The 21,214-nt window shown below is 41.0% G+C and overlaps 2 protein-coding genes across 6 annotated transcripts in view; one reads left to right on the top strand and one right to left on the bottom strand.

The window, feature by feature from the left end:
- The window catches only part of Tmem269 (transmembrane protein 269), a 38,005-nt gene that overhangs the window by 14,966 nt on the left and 1,825 nt on the right, over positions 1-21,214 (top strand). For 3 of the 4 annotated variants that reach the window (XM_004871831.4, XM_021249893.2, XM_004871829.3), the window contains one exon: positions 3,478-3,697. The exons of the other annotated variant lie outside the window; for it this stretch is intronic. In XM_004871831.4, coding sequence (XP_004871888.1) covers positions 3,478-3,599 — 122 coding nt within the window. In that variant the 3' untranslated portion in view covers positions 3,600-3,697. Of the gene's footprint in view, positions 1-3,477; positions 3,698-21,214 lie in introns of those variants that run through there. 4 annotated transcript variants of the gene reach the window in all.
- Svbp (small vasohibin binding protein) lies at positions 12,927-17,615 on the bottom strand. 2 transcript variants are annotated; one of them, XM_004871832.4, is made up of 3 exons: positions 17,460-17,615; positions 16,789-16,935; positions 12,927-13,322 (listed from the first exon to the last, which is right to left on the bottom strand). In XM_004871832.4, the coding sequence occupies exons 2-3, from the start codon at positions 16,900-16,902 to the stop codon at positions 13,236-13,238; spliced, it is 201 nt and encodes a 66-aa protein (XP_004871889.1). In that variant the 5' UTR covers positions 16,903-16,935; positions 17,460-17,615; the 3' UTR covers positions 12,927-13,235. The 2 variants fall into 2 exon arrangements, with proteins under 2 accessions (XP_004871889.1, XP_004871890.1); XM_004871833.4 differs by lacking the exon at positions 17,460-17,615 and adding an exon at positions 17,028-17,294.

The raw sequence follows: 21,214 nt of genomic DNA, 5'->3' as shown, positions 1-21,214 counted from the left end.
CTTCAAAGAGTATCAGATTTTTTCTTTTAAAATATGCAAATGTGGGCCAGGGATTTAGCTCAGTGGTACTGCCTGCCTTGCAAGCACAAGGTCCTGAGTTCAATCCCCAGTACCAAAAAAAAAAAAAAAGCAAATGTAATATGATAAGCATTTATGGAAATACCTACTTTTTTCCATTATTCACTTGTTAGCTCACAGAAGTTTGTAGAGTCCTTGCTTCTAGATTGACCTTGTCCTTAAGGTTCATATTTTTTGTAACATTAGCACCAAAACTCTATTCAAATTCTAGGTGCTGGGTCCTCCTATAACCTACATGGCACATGTAGAATGGTAGTGAGAAGAACCTGAGTTTGGAGCCAAACTGATCTGAGTTCAATTCTGACTTCAGCTCATAGTAGTTGTATGAACTTGGGCTTACATGATACTTTTTAATCTTAGTTTTTAATCTATAAAATGAAGTTAAAAATACTTACCTTGAAGGATCATTGGAATTAAATAAGATAATGGATATATTCATAAATCCTTTGTCTCAGATGTGTGCTGAAATGGTAATTCCTACCCCTATCTTCTCCTTTAACTCCTCTTCTCCTAACTCATAGCAACAGTATTTCCCCCAATGTTCTTTACTCCTGTAGATACTTTGATTCCTTCTTTTCAAAATAAACTGTACAACTGCTCCTAGTTTTTGCTGTGTGAGTAAATGAGGAACATGTACCTCACAGATTTTGACACGAGTTGATACCAAAGTCCTCCTGGGTAGATTTCAAAATGGCTGCTGTTAATATTCCTCCTGCCTGGACGGCAGCCAGCCACTTTTCCCAAAGCTCTGTATATTTGAGACACTGACCCACAGCCAGCTTTGTAGATCTTATATATTTTCTAGGACAACTCTGGCTTTCAATATTGTTTCTTTGCCTCAACAGATCAATGATTGTTCTTGAAATGCACTTTTCCAAATTTCAGGCACATTTCCTTAACTGCTTTTTACCTCTAGAAGTGTCTTCTGTCAGATCCAGTGTTCTGACTTCTTTTACAAATACATAGTGGTTATTCCCATGGAAATGCTGTTGCCCAGATGATCTTCTACCTCTTTTTGACCCACCCTCACACTTGCTGCCGCAGTACTGGGGAATGAACCTAGGGCCTTCTCACTGAACTGCACCCCCAGGCTTTTTTATTTTTCATTTAGGGACAGGGCCTCATTAGGTTGACCAGGCAGGACTCAAGCTTGAGATCCTCCTGCCTCAGTCCCCCAGGTGCTGGGATTACAGGGATGTGCCACCACACCTGGATTTTGGGGGGGCTTTCTGAGGCAGTGCAGGTGTCTAGTTCTTAAGTGCAGGGCAGGCATGGTTTGAATCAGGACCTTGTGTAAGTTACTTCCCATTTTTTCATCTGAAAAACACATTCAATTCTAAATCCTAGGATTATTATAGAGTATAAATGAAATAAATTATGTAACAATGCCTAGCAGAATGTCTAGTGCTGACTAGATTTGCCACTAATATGGGAGCCTTTTTACTTTTTGGTGGTGAATCTAAGATTCACATTGGGCTGGGTGTTCTCAAGACTGCCTCCAGGTTCGGTGATTTGCTAGAAGAACCACCAGACTCTGCATATTGTCCTACTGGTGGCTAAGATTGTATAGAGCAAAAGGATACAAAGCAAAAACAGCCACAGGAAAGGGTGCATGGGATGAAGCTTAGAGCAAACCAGGTGCAAGCTTTCAGTAGTCCTCTCCTGGTGGAGTCATGCAGTCGCACGTAATTCCTCCAGCACTGACTTGTGATAATAATGTAAAGCAGGTGTCCAACCCTCAGGCTGTGGGCTGCATGCAGTAATATGTCCCCACCAAGATCATAAACTTTTAACGCTATTGTGTGATTTTTAGCAATATTTTTCATGACTGTATTGCATAGTACTTGAGTGTGGACTGGTAGGTGACAATGAACACTGGGTAGGGGAAGCCTTAGTGGTCCTAACTCACACACAATCAGTCCAATAGAAACCTGTGGGTATCAGACATCGTGTGCATTTGTGCAACTTAGTGAGGAAAACAGCAACTTCTAAAACAAACAAACAAACACACAAAAAAGGGCCGGGGATTTAGCTCAGTGGTTCCGGCACCTGCCTCGCAAGCGGAAGGTCCCAAGTTTCATCCCCGGTACCAAAAAAACCCCACAAAAAACCAAGAAAACAGTGACTTCTGATAACAATATTTCAATTACCATGTGTGTGCCTGTGAAGACAGGTGTTTATTCTTATTAAGCAGACGTGTAAGTTTTCTTCTCTAATTATTAAACTTGATCTTTTTGTGTTGTTTTGTAGAATAATTTAATAAGTTAATAGTTTTTTAAGCAGTCATATAGGAAGTAAAACCGTATCAGATTTTTTTTGTGCATGATAGTGTAAAAAATATTAAAAAGGAGGCTTTGTTACTTATATACATTAACTCTATTATATACTTTATATGTGGCCCAAGATAATTCCTTTTCACTCAGTGTGGTCCAGGCAAGCCAGAAGGTTGGACACCCACAGTATGAAGTGTTGTCCTACTGGGGAAGCTCATCAGAGACTACTGCCCAAGGCTTTGATTGGGAACCAGTCACATGGCCCCCCTCTGCATAATAGCATATATCAAATTCCTGACTCCCTGCAGTAGAGCATGTGTTTAGCATGAACGTGTGGATGCAGTGAACTGCTCTGATGAGTTAGGGGATGCTTTGTATTAGTGTGGGATTGGTCAGCCAATGGTCAACCTTGTAAGTGGGCCTGTCTATGGATAGCAGCTCAGGCCTGCTGTGTTAACTGTTTTCTGCATGCCCATAATATTGTGTTGGTCATTATCCCAGGTTAAATTTGGGATAATAATCTGGAGGATTTAAAAATTTTATTATTTTTTATTAGTACATGTTTGCAGTACATTCAGTTTGTAGTCACCTTGGGGAGTGCTTCCATGTACATAATACAACTTGCTTCTTTTTAAAATCCCCTTCCCTTCCCCCTCCTCTAATTCCCCTTTCCCTATTTTTATTCTTGTTATATTATTAATCTTAGCTCATGTTTATGACATATAATGTTTACATTTATTAGGTTTCCGTACATGGAATATCCTTATTCTACTTATTTCCCCTTCTGTTCCCCCTCACCCCTCGCCCTTAGTCTTTTGGACCCTTCCCATTTGGAAGAGACCCATCCCTCTGTTTCCTTCTGTCCATCCTTTATTAATTGAAGGATTTTGGGGGGCCACTCAAATGTATTCTTGGATGTGAAACTGACAAAATGAACCCTGAGATTACACTAGGTTCTAAGTGGCTAGTTACTTACACATATATAAATATATTAAGCTGAAGTTAGAGACAGGGCTCCTGTCTCTTTTCTGCTGCTGTTTCTTGGGTACTGAATGCCTTAAGAAAGGGGTAGAAGCCCTGAGACAGCTTCATAAAAACTGAGTGCCTGTATTTCTGCTTCTTCCAGGTGTCACCATGCTGTTTTTCTCCCCATTTTCCCTCACTGCTTTTTACTGCCTGATGTGGTCGCTGTCCTATATCTTCTTCCCGCATGCGCTGTGGGGCAGGGCAGACTGCCTGAAGCTCTAGCATGAAGGAAACCACAGCTCTACCAAGCCCAGTGGGCTCTGTGCCAGCATGTGGGGCCGAGCCTTGCTTCATATCACTAAAGCTCTCCTTGTGCCTGAGTTGTCAGATGCCAGATACCTACGATCTCTGTTGTCTTGAGCCACAGTGAGCCACACAGTCAGGCGAGCAGCCTTTGCTCTTTTCTCTTTATTCAGGGTTCTGACTCCCTTGAGGCAATACTTGTACATGTCATGTAGAACAGCTTTTTTTCCAAGCTAAGTTTCGGCTGTGTTTGGGTTCTGGCTCTGTCACTGTGCACTAGGCTTCAGCCCTGGGAAAGAAGTGACATTCTTCAGAGTTGGTGTAGCTGCCAGTTTGGCCTGGCTGGATGGCAGTTATGCCAGTGGCAGGGTGGGCTCACCTACAGGGTCTGGCTCAGAGAGCAGAGCTCAACAGAGAACATTCACACTGCTCACTCTGAATGTGTCTAAGCCTTTGTAACTTAAAACTTCTGTATTTAATAGTTCAAAGCTTCAGCGTTTGGCTTCATTTAGAGATTAGATGTATGGTAGGCTGGGGATTTAGCTCAGTGGCACTGCACCTGCCTTGCAAGCACAAGGTCCTGAGTTTGATCCCCGGTACCAAAAAAAACCCAAAATGAGATAAGATGCATGGTAGCACAAGAGCATCATCTGGTTTAATCTCTCAAACACTAAACTCTGTCGAATGCCACTTCATCTCTTAAAATCCAAATCAAATAGAAATTAACAATATTGTATGGCAAAGCCATATCTCCCAGAGAGACTGGGTCCATTGAAAACAATGAGTCCCCAGAATCACCAGTGAAGCTCTTGCCTCCAGGTGGGTTGCCAGGAGGAGCAGTGACTAACCTGCTCCTTCGCAAAGGTGTCACCAGACCACCTTTACCACACGTCCAACTGTCTGAAGTTCTGACTCTCTCAAGTTTTCACAACTATGTGGTAAAATAGACATCAAATCTAGATTTATAAAAATACCAATCCAAAGAAGCCCACATCACTATGATTTGGCTCTAAAGGAGCACACAATGTCCTCTTCCCCACTTCTCTCTCTTTTCTGGTCTCTGATACATCATTTCTTTTCCTTTTTTTTTTTTTAACCTAAATTTGCACTTATTAACTGCTTACACAAAGACATGCTTGGAGCAGTCCACCAACTTGAACACCAGTTTCTATCACAGTTCAAATATTTGAAAGATAGTTATTGTAAGACATACATAGTTGTATTATTCACAAAAGAAATAAACAAATACTACAACATTCAACTTTTACATAAAAATTCAAGCATTTCAAAACTAGCTGAGCTTTGTTCTCTATAAACCAACATCTTTGACTTCTTATTGCTTTTTTGTTCCATTCCAATTGTTTCAAAAGCACATGGAGTCAGCTTTTACATTTTAATATGCCAAAATTTTTATATCTTTAAATATGAAAGAAAATTTTTAAAAGTTTGAATATTTACCTATCGTTCCAGTCACAGTTACATGAATTACAATAACAGTTAAAATATGATTAACCATATCAAAAAGATTCATGCTTGGAGAAATTATACTTTTTCCCTGCTGTTCTCTCTTTTCTTGGTCTATTCTATATTCAGTTGATTCCACATTCATCCTTTGGCCACAGTTGTCTCACCAATTGAGCACTTCTTGGCATCTGCCTCTTCATCAATTAGCCTAGTTATCTGAGGAAATATTATCTAGCAGCTATTACATGATCCTACTTTCATGCATAATTCAAACTGCTTTCTGCTTGCCTCTGTGGTTCTTTAGCCAGTTCAGAAAAACTGTAGAAGTGAGCCCTGGCATCACATTATGGTAAGAGGGTACTGTTCAGTAGGAGCCTCACTGAAAACCTGGGATGGGGCACAAGGATATATGGTAGTACATCATTTCTGTTATCACGGTTAGGTGAATATGCCTGTGCCCCACTAGAGTTCAGTCTCCTCCACTTTATGTATATGTATTTCTGGCATGGTGCCTGGCACTCAAAAACATTTACTTTGTAGATTGATTTAGTTATGGATTCTGGTAAGTTTTATATATATATATATGTTACTGTACTAGAGTAAGAAGTATACAGATACACCTAGGCTTGGACATATCTATGTGATGCCCCTTGATACAGTATGTTCATGTCATTGTGAAGCATCACTGTGATGGTTAATTGTGTCATGTGATTGGAGAGATGGCTGAGAGATTAGCAAAGCACGCTTCTGGGTGTGTCATGGAGGTATGACCTTGGGGACCATATCTGGTTCCTGACCCTTTCCTTCCTCACTCTCAGATCTTCACCTGCTCCCTCTTTCCTGGCTGCCATGGAAAGCAGAGTAGCTTTCCTCCACTACACCCTTTTGCCATGACATTTTTGCCTTGGAACCAACTGACTGTGAACTGAAACCTCTGAAACTGTGAGCCAAAATGAACATTTCTCCCACTAAATTGCATATATCAGGAACTTTGTTCCAGCAGTGGAAAGCTGGCTAATACATACACTTAGTCAATATATCTTAGCACCTCCATTTTGAGAACTATCTTCCCATAAACTCTAGGAGTCAGCAGCTACCACAATACGCAGATAGTATAGGTGCTAAAAAACCCAAACCAAAGCAAATTTATGTTCTTCTCAGCCAACCAAATTTAGGAGACTTAGTTCAAATATCTTAATTTTGAAGATATAACTGAAAAAGATAATATTTGGGATTAATCAATGATTCCTATTCTTGAATCATACTATCTATCAGGTCTGACTTCAAATAACTTTTGACTGTTCCTATGTTCAAAAAAAATGTGATTATGAGAGAGAATTTCCATGTCCATCTTAAGAGATAACAGCAGAATTAAAGAAAATATACAAGTCCCCAAGAGGACTGCTTTGAAAAGCAAAATACTCATTTGGATCTGTACATTGTGGTTTGTTTGGAACAGTTACTTTATACTTCATTACTTTGACTTCTTTGGAGGTTAGTGACATGAGGACAGCTCTAGGTCAGCTGGGAGCTGGCTACACTCCTCAGCTGGCTGGGGCCTCGATGCTAACCCACCACATCAGAGCTTCTGTTTCCTAGACAGCGACTTTTAAATACAGAATGGTTCTTCTTGGGCTTCCTCTTAGGAATAAGTGAGAAGGCCAAGACTTTAACACTGAACTTCTGAGCTGAATAAATGATGCCAGAGGGGTCCAGGCAGCTCTGCTAGTCTTAAACCCAGGATACAGTGTAGAGTTCCCCAGGGTGGAATCTTTCCAACCTGAAGCATCTGGTGAGCCAACTCAAGTGACTGAGAACTCTGCTACTTTTGTAGCTCTGTGACTTTGAATAAAATTTTTCTCTCTAAGCCCATTTCCTTATCTGTAAAATGGAAGATTTATTTCCACTCAGTTGTTTTGCAAACCAAATACAATGACACATAATACACCTAGTGAATGCCACATAAAAAATGTTAAGTAAATGTTCCTTGTCCTTTTTCTACTCCTCCACCTTTCTCTTTCCATGTATATTTCAATTTTAAAATAATGATAATAACACTTAATACCATGTACAGTAAATGTATAAACATTTACTATATTATACTATGTAGCTTGCTATATGCCAGGAACCTTGCATTTTGCTATTTCACTTAATCCATGTGTTAGGTGACCACAGCCTTATTAAGGTCAGCAATTCTCAAAGTATGTTCTGCAGACTCCTATGATTCCTGAGACCTTTTAGGGATCAAAAATCTTTTCTCGATACCTAAAACAGGGACTATAATATCACTTGTTGACATTTTGCCAATGGAACAAAGGATCCATGGGTAAAGTTGATGACTCCTTGGTGTGGCTCTAGATGGCAGCCAGGGTCCTTTTCACTGCCACAAGCTCCCAGTAAACAAAACAGCAGTGCACACTTGCAATCCCAACTACTTGGGAGGCTTGGAGGGTCAACCAAGAGGTTAGGAAGTCCCAGGCCAGCCCAGGCAACATAGTGAGAACCTGTTAAAAAAAAAAATGCTGGTGATCTACAGCATTTGCCTAGCATATATAAGGCTGTGCATTCAATCATCAGCACTGCAAAAAACATCAAACAAAAAGCAGTTTCACTTAAGGATATCCTTGGAGGAGCAGGAAAAATTACTAATTTTACTAAATCTTTCATATCTTTTTAGTATTTTCTGTGCATGAAGTGGAGTACACTTGAGTACTTCTGCTGCATACTCTAGTTATGATGTCATTTCTAGGAAAAACCCTGGTTTGAGTTTTAACTGAAATAGCTCTTTCCTTATGAAATGTTACAGGACAACTGACAATAGAGGATGGTTCAGACTAGGTTTGCTTGACATGTGAAGAGAGTGAGACTCTCATTTCAACAAAAAGTATTTGTTGCCACAGATAAATTTGAGCTTCCATGTGAAAATTGGAGTTTTGGGGCTGGGGATTTAGCTCAGTGGTTCCAGCGCCTGCCTCGCAAGCACAAGGTCCCGAGTTCGATCCCCAGTACCAAAAAAAGAAAAAAAGAAAAGAAAATTGGAGTTTTGGAAAGCTTCTGTCTACTACCGTGAGCTTTACTCCTTCCCAAAGACTTTTCTGAGATCAGAGGGATATTAAGAAATATGTATTTTGTTGTTGTTTTTGAGGCAGGGTCTCACTATATAATTCAGGCTGATTTTGAACTCACTATGTGACCCAGGCTGGCCTCGAACTCACAGTGATACTCCTGCATCAGCCTCCAAAATGCTGGGATTACAGGCGTGTGCCACCATGCCCAGCAAGGAATATGTATTTGTGTGTGTGTGTGTGTGTGTGTGCTTTGGGTTTTTGGGTACTGGGGATCAAACTCAGGACCTTGTACCTGCGAGGCAGGAGGGTGCCACTGAGCTAAATACCTGGCCCAGGAATATGTATTTTTGATGTGTAATGCAAAGTGTCAACATTTAGAAGATCTGCATAACTCAGTGTCAACATTTAGAAGAGCTGCATAACTCAGTGATCCAGTATTTTCTTTTCTTTTCTTTTTTTTTTTCCGTACCAGGGATCAAACTTGGGTCCTTGCGCTTGCGCAGCAGGCAGCAAAACCACTGAGCTAAATCCTTGGCCCCAGTATTTTCTAAATGATCAATGCTTGATGGTACAAAATCATGCATGAATGAAAGATACATTCAAAGGCCAAGATTCAAAGACCAAAGGATTTTAATGTTATCAGGATACAAAATGTTCACTGATAATGGTATCAGAGTTCATGTTGCAACTAATGTTTCAGAAACTACCACTTGCTGAGTTTGGTTGTAGTATGAAAGAAAATCTACAATGACCTCAAAAGTCTATTAGAATACCCCTGTCTTTTCTAACTATATATCAAAGTGAAGCTTGATTTTTTTTCTTCACATCTTTCAACCAAAATAATATGAAGATTCATAACATAGAAGCAGGAGAATATAATTGTTTCAATCTCCAGAATTAAACAGGATATTAAATTTGCAAAATTTAATTTAATTTGACAGGATATTAGATTTGCAAAAGTATAAAGTAATGCCACTCTCCTTACTTTTGATGTTAACCTGTATTAGATTTGTATTGTTTTAAATGGATTAATAAAGATTTTGAAATTTTTGTTTTAACTTCTACAATGGCAAATATGATACAACCAACATAAACAAAAGCTCTTTGGAATCCACAATTTTTGATGTGTAAAAAGTTCTGAGACCAAAAAATAGGAGAATTACTCGGGAGATTACAACTTGCTCACACAATGAGTAAGTGATGAACCAGAGTCAAACCCGGGCAGCCTGACTTTCAAAGTCAGTGCTCTGAATTGTTTTTGGTGTATGGCTTAAAAAATATCTTCTCTTACCTTGGACAAATGGGCTAGACCACATGAGCAGTAGGAAAATCCTGGCATGTAGGCAAATGTGTTCCGCGTTTTCACTGGCTATGCCTGTAAGTCTGTTCCAACTATGGACACAAAGGCTTCTGAAGCCCTTACCTTGGTATTCCTTAGAGGCAAATGAATCTTCTTTTCTTTAAAATGTGAATAAACTAATGAGTCATTCCTGTCTTGGTTCAGGAATTTAATATCACAAGTTTTGTTTTTCTCCTGCAGTTCTGAGGATTGAACCCAGGGCTGTTATACTCACCTGCATCCCCAGTCTGCTGTCACCCCTCCCCCCAACCCCTTTTAAAATTCTGAAACAGAAGCTCACCAAGTCACTAAGTTGACCAGGCTGGGCTGGAACTTGGGATCCTCATGACTCAGCCTCCCAGAGTGCTAAGATTACAGGCTTGTGCCAACATGCCCAGCTTCAAACTTGTTATTTTATTTATTTATTTATTGAGGTACCAGGGATTGAACTCGGGTCCTTGCGTTTGTGTAGCAGGCGGCGTAAACTTGATATTTTAAAGCCATAACCTACAGTAAGAAGTAATTTTATATCCAACATAGTACACATTTTATGTCTTTACATAAACCTGAAGCAAAAATTGCATGAAACAATTTCTTTACTATATGTGATTTTTAAATCTTTTTTGGTGGTAGGTGCTAAGCACATACACTACCACTGAGCTACACTCTCAGCCTCCACATGTGGTATTTTCTATTATTTCATTAGAAAGTTAACATTTATTAAACTGATTTTTTTAACCACCTACAGTTTGAAAAACTGCCCTACTGTCCTTCTTCAGGACAACAATATACATGAGTCTGAGACATGCTAATATAAGCAGTTCCTGGCAAAGGGTCAGGGTGCTCACGTACTACTTGGTTATTTGAAACTTGAAGCATTTCCCATGAAGTGATCTGAAAACTTGTTGGGAAGGGAAATAACACTATTACATACTTCATTACTTTATTCATTTCTCAACAATGATCCTAAGAGGAAGGAAACAATATTCCATTACAAAGATGGGAAAAGTGAGAGTCGGAGAAGTTAATAGTTACTTAACCCAGGTCATTTAGCTCTAAAGCTGAGCTCTTTCTAGAATTTTTTTTGGGTACTGGGATCAAATTCAGAACCTTGCACTTGCTAGGCAGGTGGCAGCACCGCTGAGCTAAATCCCGGCTCTCTTTCTAGAACGTTAACAGTATTTCCTTCCTTATGTTTACAGAGATAGCTTCCTCTAATCCCCTACTTCTCCAACAAAACAAAATAAAAAAGGAAATTTAACCCAAATTTAGCAGAACACTATAGAACCTAATTACCATTTATAGGGATAATCTATGTAGAGATAATCCTTAATTATAACTTGGGCCTTCAAAAACATCTCTTCACAGTGGTAGCAAGTTACTAATAACACCCCATTAACTGTCCAGTTTACTCCAAAAATAAGCTACAGGAGTGGGAACAGTATTCTCAGTAACTTCAGAGGCAGACGGGAACAGCTTGAGATGTCCCAGGAGTGTGGGGAGAAATACAAGCAACTTGGAGTAAGAGGTGGGAATATTTGACTTTTTGTTTTTTTCTGAGTGTTCTGCCTCATTTCCATCTTCATGCATCTTTTCTGAAATCTATTTTCCTCATTCCCAAAGAAAATGTCCTGGGGCCAGGGATTTAGCTCAGTGGTTCCACTGCCTGCCTCGCAAGCGCAAGGTCCCGAGTTTGATCCCCAGTACCAAAAAACAAGAAAAGAAAATGTCCTAAAAGAAATCTTTCCTTTGGCTCAGCATTAAAATAACTTATGCTGCTAACATGGCAGTAAAAATTGTCACTTTTGACACAAATGTCTGAGGCAGAAAAAAACTTTCCATCTGTAACCCTACAAATGGCAGCTGGATGGATGGCTGTTTGGTTCCTGAGGGACCAGTCTGACTATTCCCATCACAAACCCCTCTCTGGGTGTGACAGAGTAGCCCCCTGAAATGAAAAACAAAGAGCACTTGCACTTGGTGCAAGCCTGTTGCCAGTGCTTCTTGATGGCAGGAGAGGAGAATCCTAGAATCCTTCCAGCCTCTACTCTAGTTAGCACCTCAAATGCAGTGAAGGGTCACATGCAGTATCTGTGTGATGGAAAGCTTATCATCAGCAGGGTCTACAGAGCATCAGCCCAGGAAGAATGGACACTAGAAGCATCATAATCCTCTTCTCTACCTCACTCAAGGAGGAAGGGTGGCTGCTGCTCCTCGTTTCAAGTATCTAACATATTTACTAAGTGCCAACTATGTAGCATCATTATTGGTACAAAATGGTATAAATCTTGGCTTTCTCATGGCGTTTACATGCTAGGGGTAGAGACAAACAAGAAATCAAACAAATGAGTAAATATAGTATTTTAGAGGTTAATAGTGATTAGGATAAAAAACACAACGAAGGGGATATGGACTGCAGTGATGAGGCTTGGGGTAGGTTACACCTATAAATAGTGTGGTCCCTTTACTGAGAAGCCGACATTGATCAAAGATGAAGGACATAAAAAGAATTAAGATGTGTGATGTACGTGTCCCCATGGTGAATGCAATCATTGTGAACTGCAGATGTACCAATAAAAATAAAAACTAGTAAAAAGGTGAAGGCAAGGAAGACTCTGCAGCTGTATGTAGTGAGCAGACCAGGCAGAAGGACCGACTTGCTCAAAGGCCCTGAGGAGGGAGGGCACTTTTTGAGAAAGACCAAGGGAAGCCTTAGCGCGGCTAGAGCAGAGTGCAGGAAAGGAGCGCAGAGATCATCAGAGGGGAGAAGAGAGGCTCCCCTTGTGCAGGGCCTTAGAGGAACCAATGTCACTCTTACTCTCAGGGAGTCAATATAGGTTTCCAGCAGAGGAGGCACCTGACATTTAAACAGGGTTACTCTGGTGCTGTGCTCAGAACAGACTATGGGGGACAAGAGTGGGAGCCAGGAAACCAGTAAAGGGGAGTGACTCAGATAGGGGGAGAGAGTATAGTATCTTGGTCCAGTGGTAGAAGAAGTGCCAGTGGCAGTGGTGGTGTATGGAATGAATATATATATATATATATATATATATATATATATATATATGAAATTATATATATTAAAATTAGTAAGATTTGCAGACAGACAAAATGATGTACATGAGAGAGAATGAGTCAAGAATGACTTAAAGACTGGGGATTTAGCTCAGTGGTTCCGCCGCCTGCCTCGCAAGCACAAGGTCCCGAGTTCAATTTCTGATACAAAAAAAAGAATGACTTAAAGGTTTTGGCCCAAACAAGTAGAAATACTGAGTTGTTACAAATTGAAAAAGGGGCCAGTGAGGCAAAAGCATGCTTACTGGAAAGTGGTCAAGAGTTTAGTTCTAGATATCCACCCAGCGTTTCCTACTTCCTACATTCTTTACTTCACTTTCTATGGCTTGTGACTCCCATGCTAAAGGATGAGAAAATGAGCATTTTATTAATATTTTATTTGCATTTTTGAAGATACACAGTTTCACAAGAAACACTGATTTTCCTCAAATAATAGAAAAGTTAAAAAAAAAAAAAAAAAGGTCTATTATCTTAGTAGAAGAAAAGAAGTCTCTTCAGTGAGCACTGGGCCAAGTCAGAGTGGAAGACCATGAAGCGGAAGGTTCAGGTTTATCCACAAATGTCTCATCTAGTTCGGCAAGGCTCCAAATAGGCCATCTGAGCTTAACACTGGTAACAAGCTCGTGAAAAAGGCCTCCACAGTCCCAGGGGGTTGAACACAGGGCTGGATCACTCTCCAGGAGGCTGCATCTGTTTACAGAACTCATCAAACTGCTGCTGCTCCAGTTCTGTCATGACTCTGTTGAGGGCATAGATCTGAATAGAGAGATAGACAAGTTAGGAATGAAAGCAGCTGCTCAACAGGTCTTCAGATACAATAGGTTAAGTCTTCTGGAAATGCCGGAACTGCACCAGTGATGGTGGTATAGGGAGAGTGATTTGGGAACAGGGAGGTATATATTCATTCCATCTGTGCAATCAATAAAGAAATAGTGAGGCAGGCATGTTGGTTTTTAGGGGTTACTAGAATTCAAACAGGTAGAAATTGAGGATGGGACCTGATAGGCAATGGGGGGGAGGTTATGCGTAAACAAATACAATGGGGAAGTACAGCAGCAGTTCAGGAAACTTAAAGCATGCCAATATGGAGGATAGAGTGGGGCGGGAAGCTAGAGAAAGCAAGACAAGTACACTGGGACCTCCATGCCATGCCAAGGAACTGGGGTCTTTATCTGACTCTGGAGAACCAGCAAAGATAAGTGTACAGGGGAGCAATCTGATTCTATCTGTGCCTTAGAAAAGATAACGAGGCCATGTGGAGGTGGGAGTATGTGTGTGCATTTGTGGAGGGATTATCAACCATGAAGGAGGCAAAGACTATGGCCTAGGCCAGGCCACAGTGGAGGACAGAAAACACCAAGAGACATTCCAAGATGAAAGGCTGTGGTATCTACACCTTCTTCCTCATCTTCCTTCGTCCTCACAGTAATTAAACTATCCAATAAGAAGAGGAATATGGGGCCTGGGATTTAGCTCAGTGGCACCACGCCTGCCTCGTAACCACAAGGTCCTGAGTTTGATCCCCGGTACCGGAAAAAAAAAAAAAGAGGAATAGATCATAAAACTTTACAATTTGTAGAAGAAATTAAAAAAGGTATGTGTTTGTACAGAAAATATAACTTGATTAAAAAAAGGACATGAGAAAAAATGAAGCAGAAGTGAGACAAATGGAAAATACAAAATATGAGTGGAAGGTAATAAAGTAGCAATCGGAATTACAGCAGAGAGGATCAACAAAATTGCAAAATGGTTCTTTGAATTTTTTTTTTTTTTTTTGCTCTGCAGTGTGGGGAGCAGGGGTAATCAAACCCAGAGCCTCATGCGCACTAGACATGTGCTCTACCTCTGGGCTACAGGCCCAGCCCTCTTTGAAAATACTAAAAACTCCTGCAAAGCTGATGTGATGGGCCTGGCACACTGTAAAAAGAGCTCAAAAAAATGCCAGCTACTAGACTGAATCCCTAGCACCACATCTCAGCAAATGAACATGAACATGCTCAGTTGTCTGATTTACAGTCCTCATGATGAAAGTAAGTACGATGATTCCTGACCATAATCACTGGTTATGGAGTCCCTTCTCTGTGCCAGGCACTGTGCTAATGCTTCACAGATAACACTTCTATTCATTTTAACATGTGAACAGTTAACAAGTTAACATTTTAACTTGTGAGGTAGATACATCCTCATTTCACCAAGGAGGAACAGGTTCAGAGGTGAAGTGTCTTGCTCAAGGTCACATGAAAAGAACTGGGATTTGAAATTAGACAAATAATTTTAACTTGTGAAACCTCACAGGAAGGGTATCAGTAGGTACATGAACAATGTCCACAACATCTATCAGGCTGTTTTAGAGGGCTGTTTCTTACAGCAATTGTCAAACTGTTCACCAAAGCACAGTGCAATAAAATCATCCAGGAACCAGGCAAAGGAAAGGGCAGAACCATTTGTTAGAGCCAGGACCACAGCTTTCAGATGGTCTGCCTTAACCTAAAGGTGGATTTGAGTTTACAGCTTAACTTCAAAGATGCTAAATTTATTGGGTTTAAGCTCCGTGAAGGCAGGGTTTCTCTGCTTTGTCTGGTAATGGGTCTCATGTTCCTGAAACAGTGCCTGGCATGTAGCACCAGCTCAACATTTGTTAATGAATGGATCAGATCAAGTAATAGACCAGAAATGAGGAGTAAGATGTCTCTTCTACTGCCGGTGGGATGCAAGCTTGTACAATCCTTTTGAAAGCAATGTGGAAAAGTGTACCCAGGAATTCTTCTAGTTAAAGCCCTAAAGAAATTCTAGCCAAAGGAAACATCTAAAAGTTTTTCACTACATCAATGTTTGTAAAACCAAAAATACCAAAAATGTCCATCACTGGAAGAATGGAGAAATACACAAATAAGACTACTGTGAAGACTGATGCAAATAAACTAGATACTTGAATTAACATGAATAGCTCTAAAAAATATATAAACAAAATGCAAAGATGTATGGGATCTGAGGGTCAGGGATGTAGCTCAGTGGCGCTGTGCCTGCCTGCCAAGAGCAAGGTCCTGAGTTCAATCCCTGGTACTGAAAAAAAAAAGCATGGGATTTTTTTGGGTGCCAGGGATTGAACTTGGGACCTTGCGCTTTTGAGGCAGGCAGTGGAACCACTGAGCTAAATCCCTGGCCCCAAGTATGGGATTTTATTAATGTAAAGATTTAAAACTCAAAAGGAATACTGTATATTGTTCAAGGATATCTACTAATATATTTGTATGAAAAATACTGCTTACCCATGGGGAGAGGGAAAAGCTTTAAGACCGGAAGCAGACAAAGGGGACTTCAAATTTATAGCTGATTTTTGTCTTATTTTAAAAAGACTCCAATCCTAGCATGGTCGCGCATATCTGTAATCCCAGTACTCTGGAGGCTGAGTCAGGAGGATCATTGCAAGTTCAAGGCCAACCTGAACTACATATTGAGACCCTGTCTTAAAAAACAAAAACAAAACAAAACAAAAGACTTCAAGTACAACAAAATGCTAACTACTCCCAATCTGGGATGCTGATTACCAAGTATTTGTTATAATAGTCTAATTTTCTGCACTTCTAAATTTTTCAAAAATAAAGAGGGAATAAAATATCAGCGAGCTTTTTCTTATATATTAAAATAAAATACACCTTGATGTGGATCAACATTTGCAATGTGAACAGTTTAAAGCTTTTTATTCTCACAATAATTGTTGTGTGGTGAGAGAACAAAGAAACACATAGGTGGGTTTAAGGCTTGGCCATTAGTTTTTCTTCTGGTACTGGGGATCAAACTCAGGACCCTGGGCTTGCTAGGCAGGTGTGCCGCCAATGAGCTAAATCTCCCACCCCAGGGCCATTAGTTTTTGCACCAATTCAGCATATGTGACCCAGGCTCCCTCCCTCTTCTGACCCCTCCCTTACACAGCTCAGGTCCCTACCATAAAAGCTCTGTGCCCAGGGTCCTCTGGAGACCTCTGGTTGGGGTTCTGATGCCAACTTGTCATGTGACTCTGAGATCCCTGTCACCATTCTGGACCTTGATGATCCCTGTAAAACTAAAGAGAACCTCTGTCTTGCCTGGAGGCAGGCAGGGCTCCCCATCACAGCCCTCTTTTTCTTCTGCTTCTCTATTCCAGAATCTTCTTCAGCAGACGACAGGCAAACCCCCACCACTACACACGGGCGCACACACGAAAACACACACACACTCTCACCTCTGCTCTCTGTCTTTGTTTCAGCTCTTGCTGGGCTGATTTCTGCTTAGCCTTCTCCACCCTGCTGACAGGTTCTTTAACTTTGGATTTTTCTTTACGTGAAGGTGGATCCATGACTTGGCTTCTAAATGTGTACTTAGCTCTGACCTGGATGGTATAGAAAGAGGCACATCTTTAAAAAAGAGGGGGCGGGGGAAGAAAGGAAAGAGAGAGAACAAAGGAGCTGTAATTCTCCTTACTAATGCTTTCGTCCAACCCCTTCCTTTGACATCTGAGGCAGAGGCACAGTGGCCCGGTAGCGGGAGTGAGACCTGAACTCCACGGCCAGGATCTCGCTGGGAGCTGGGATGCAAAGCTCCTCCCCACTCTACACCTTAACTTCTGTCTGCAGAATGGGACCACAGTCCTTTCCTCGGCCTCCCAGCGCGACTCGCCGCGAGAGTCAGCTGCCGAGGACCCAGTGAGAGCAGTCAGTCAGCGGCCGAGGCAGTGGTCGGGGTGGGGCGGCTGGGGTTAAACAGGCGGAGGGCGAGGCCAGCCAAACCCCGCAGCGGGGCGCGCACAGCCCTCCCGGGCCCGCCCCCCGGCCCGCCTCGGTCCGCCCTGAGCCCAGCCGCGCGGACCCCTGACTCCCCTGCCCTCTTCGCGGCAAAATGGCAGCGCGTCCCTACCGGGCCTCGGACTTGGGGTCTTCGCCGAGTGGCAGATCAAGCGGCACGCGGGGGACACCTGGGCTCTCCCCTTCCGTGGGCCCCGGAGCACCGAGCCCGTCGCTCTCGGACTGGGCGGGCTGCGGAGGGGAGGGCGGGGTCGTGACGAGTTCTCCCCGCCCACAGGAACCGCTGCGCCTGCGCAGAGAGCTCGGCGGCCGGCCTCTAGGGGCGGGGTCGGGGGGCCGGGCGGGGCCTGGAGGGGCGGGGCCGAGCGTGGCGGGGTTACAACGAACTCCCCCCCACTTCCCGGGTTGTTTTGAGGACAGCTGTTAGGTTTTGAAGTACGTCATCAGAATACTAGGCTTGGAATTTCGCCGCAGTAGAGTTGTGAGCTTCAGTTTCTTAATTTGAAAACTGAAGATTGCAATTTATTTCGGGAGCTTGTTAGGAGGATCCATCGAAACTATTCTCCACAGGGGTTTGAAGAGAAGGGAAAAAGGAGATTTTGACAGAGTACACCCAGTATAAACACAGAAAGGTAACCCATGGATCATTGAGGAGATGCAAACTGGAATAGCTGGGTATCACTCATTTTCCATTTATTAGATTACCAAATATTGACAAAATAATAATAGCTATTTCTCTTTTGGAGTTCCTATATTCCAGGCACTCACTATTCATGGTGCTTTATTAACTCATTTATTCCACATAAGAAGTATGTATAATGTATGCATGAATAGTAACGAGCTATTCTTACTTCCATTTCACAGATAAAGGAATAGAGGCACTGAAAAGTTAATGGACTTATCCAAGGCCTTACAGCTAGTAAGATCAGAGCAAATATTTTAGCCAAGATTCCCAGGACAATGGCACACCCAAAAGTTCGGGCCACAACCTTTGTTCCTCTATCACAGTCAAGAATTGAAACTGATGACAGTGAGTGGGTAGTCCAGGTGGACACACGTACACTTCCGGTCTAAGTTGGCACATCCTCGCCGCCGGCTAGCTTAGCACTGGATTCCAAAAGCCTTAAAAAGAAACACTACCACACACAAAGATAATCACTGGATGATTCTGTTTAAGTGATATTTCTAAACTTTGAGGAACGAAGTAGAATGGTTGCTGCCAGAGGCATGAAGTGGGAGCAGTTATTGTTCAATAGGTATAGAGTTTATTTTGCAAGATAAAAAAGTTCTAAAGACTGTTGCACAGTAACGTTAATAGTATTGTGCGGTACACTTACAAATGGTTGAAATGGTAATTTTTTTGCACCAACTATTGAGTAAGCAATTTCACTTTTAACAAGCTATCCTAATAATCAGAGATAGCTCTATTTCTAAGAAGAAACAATGAGAAACAGGCAAAATCTTTATAGTAGGGGGTTGATATGATGATTGAGGGGGAATTCTATGTAGCCATTAAAATGACATAGAATAATGTTCCTTGCCATAATAGAATGTTTTTAGACTATTAAATAAGAAAGCTACAAAGAGGCATATACGTCTAATCACAATATTTGTTTTATAGTTTCAGAAAAGATTATATACACATAGAAAAGAAAATAGGCAAAACACACCAAAATCATTAATGTAAGCTGCTTTAAAAGTAGGGATTATTGTTATTATTATTATTCTTTGTTTTTTTTCTGAGATAGGGTCTCACTATGTATCCCAAACTGACCTTGAACTCACAATGATCCTTCTCCCTCAGCTTCCCGAGTGCTGAGATCACAGGCGTGTGCCACCATACCTAGTCCTAAGGATTATTTTTATCTTCTTTATACCTTTCTGTATTTTCCAAAATTTCCACAGTGAATATTTAGATTTTAGCAATCAAAAGTATAATAAGTGTTATTTTAAAAATTCTATACAAATGCTAATTGGACTGTTATTCATAAAAATAACCAAACCAGAGTCATTGACACAATATTGGTAGATTACATTTGTGTCACATTGTACAATTTATAAAGTTCATATAAACTCTGGACTAGATTATAGGTAGAGACAGACAGGTGGGGGACCATGGAAATGCCCATGGAGGCTGGACACTGCCTATCAAGATCCTCTCCATGTTCTTGCATGAGTGTATATTTTTTCTCTCTTTTGCGACCTTCAATGCACTCTTGGGCAAGCTGCAGAATTCCCTGGCTAATGGAATCCATGATCAGAGTTTATATTACTAAAACTACGAAATATTTTTACACTGGAGGTATGTACTGTATAAGATTATAGTCACTTTTTGAGTAACTTTTTCCCCTTTTGGGGCCAAAAACTGCATTTCTAAAAATTCACTTAATTACCTATGCATCTAGCTAATTCTTCTGCACACTCTCTATCAGTACTAGAAAGTGTCTCCTAGTGTGGTAGGTCATGAACCAGATGATCTATCAATGTGCTTTTCTTTCTTTCTTTCTTTTTGGTACAGGGGATTGAACTGGGGACCTTGTGCTTTCGAGGCAGGCAGTGGAACCACTGAGCTAAATCCCCGGCCCCTCTTTTTTTTTTCTTGGTAACATTCCTCCTTAAACTTATCCTCCTCTGTCTCCAATCCGTTTCCTTGGCCTTGCCACATAGTTCTGTACAGGATTTCCCCTAAACACGTCTAGGAATTCTTGTCTCTCCTGTGCCAGATCCCGTTTCCAGATCTTTTGTCTTTCCATTCTTAGTTTATGCTGTCATGTTGGAGGAGAATGTTCTCCAGTAATCCCCTAGAGGGCTTCATGGAAAGCAAATTTTTGAGCTCTCACTTGTCCAAAAAATGGCTTTTATTTCCTTCAGAATGTTTGATCCATTGTCATCTAGCTTCTCATAGGCTGAAGGACTCTTGAGAAGTCTGATTTATTTCGATTTGTTACTTTCTATGTAAATTGTTCCTTCGTCTATGGCAATATAGGGTGTTTTCTCCTGCTTTATCCTTGATATTTGGAACTTTCATAATAATGTGTCTGGCAAACCTTTTTCATTCATTGTGCTGGGCACAATGTAGCCCTTTTTAATCAGTAAATACAATCTTTAATTTTTGGAAAATTCTTTGTAATCAGCTCCCTTATTTTTCAATCTTGATGCTCATATTCCATTTCTTGGTTTTGTTTACTTTATTAGCCATTTTCCTGAACTGTGTCCTCCACTTTTTCTATTTAATGTTTTTTATTTTTACCACTTAGCTATACCTCCAGCCCCATTACTATAAAAATTTTAATTTCCAGAAATTTTTCCTGACTTTCCTTTTTGGTAGCCTCAAGGTCTTTTGGTTTTGGTAACCTCAAGGGCTCAGATTCTTCTCTTATTTTGTCTCTCTCTCTCTTTTTTTGGTACCAGGAATTGAATCTTATTTTGTCTTTATGAGAATATTAGTTATAATTTTCTGCTGCTTTCTTCTGGTTCCTAGGTTCTTGTTTATTTTGGTCTCTGGCTTTCTAGTTGGAGTCTTTTCTCAAATAGTAATAATGGCCACAGTTTATCAGTGTGAAACTCTGTTTTAAATATTTGACATATTTGAACTAGTTTAATCCTTACCCCCCAATGAGGTACAGCCATGCCCCAGCCCACCCATTCCAAGCCTGGAGGGCCCTCAGTTGAGAAGCAGCTTTCCTCTTGTTGATGTTCCCAACACAGTGTGCACCTGGGTTAGGTTTCTGTTTTCACTGGATTGATTACTAGTCACTCATCTGTTGCCCTTCATTGAAAAATGTCTGACATTTCTACTTCACAGTTGTTTTCTGACCAGTTGTCTTTGATTTTTTATTCCAAGATTTTAATTTTAATGGGACTTTA

Source organism: Heterocephalus glaber, unplaced genomic scaffold, assembly GCF_053883595.1.
Source record: "Heterocephalus glaber isolate CG9 unplaced genomic scaffold, H.glaber_assembly_v1.0 deba00001452, whole genome shotgun sequence".
In the NCBI taxonomy this organism is placed as follows: Eukaryota; Metazoa; Chordata; class Mammalia; order Rodentia; family Bathyergidae; genus Heterocephalus; species Heterocephalus glaber.
This window is presented reverse-complemented; position numbering and strand designations above follow the sequence as displayed.

Coding starts and splice junctions, on each gene's coding strand:
- Svbp (XM_004871832.4), bottom strand. CDS start 16,902: ATGGATCCACCTTCACGTAAAGAAAAATCCAAAGTTAAAGAACCTGTC. Junction 13,323..16,788: donor AACAAAGACAGAGAGCAGAG/GTGAGAGTGTGT, acceptor CTCTCTATTCAG/ATCTATGCCCTCAACAGAGT.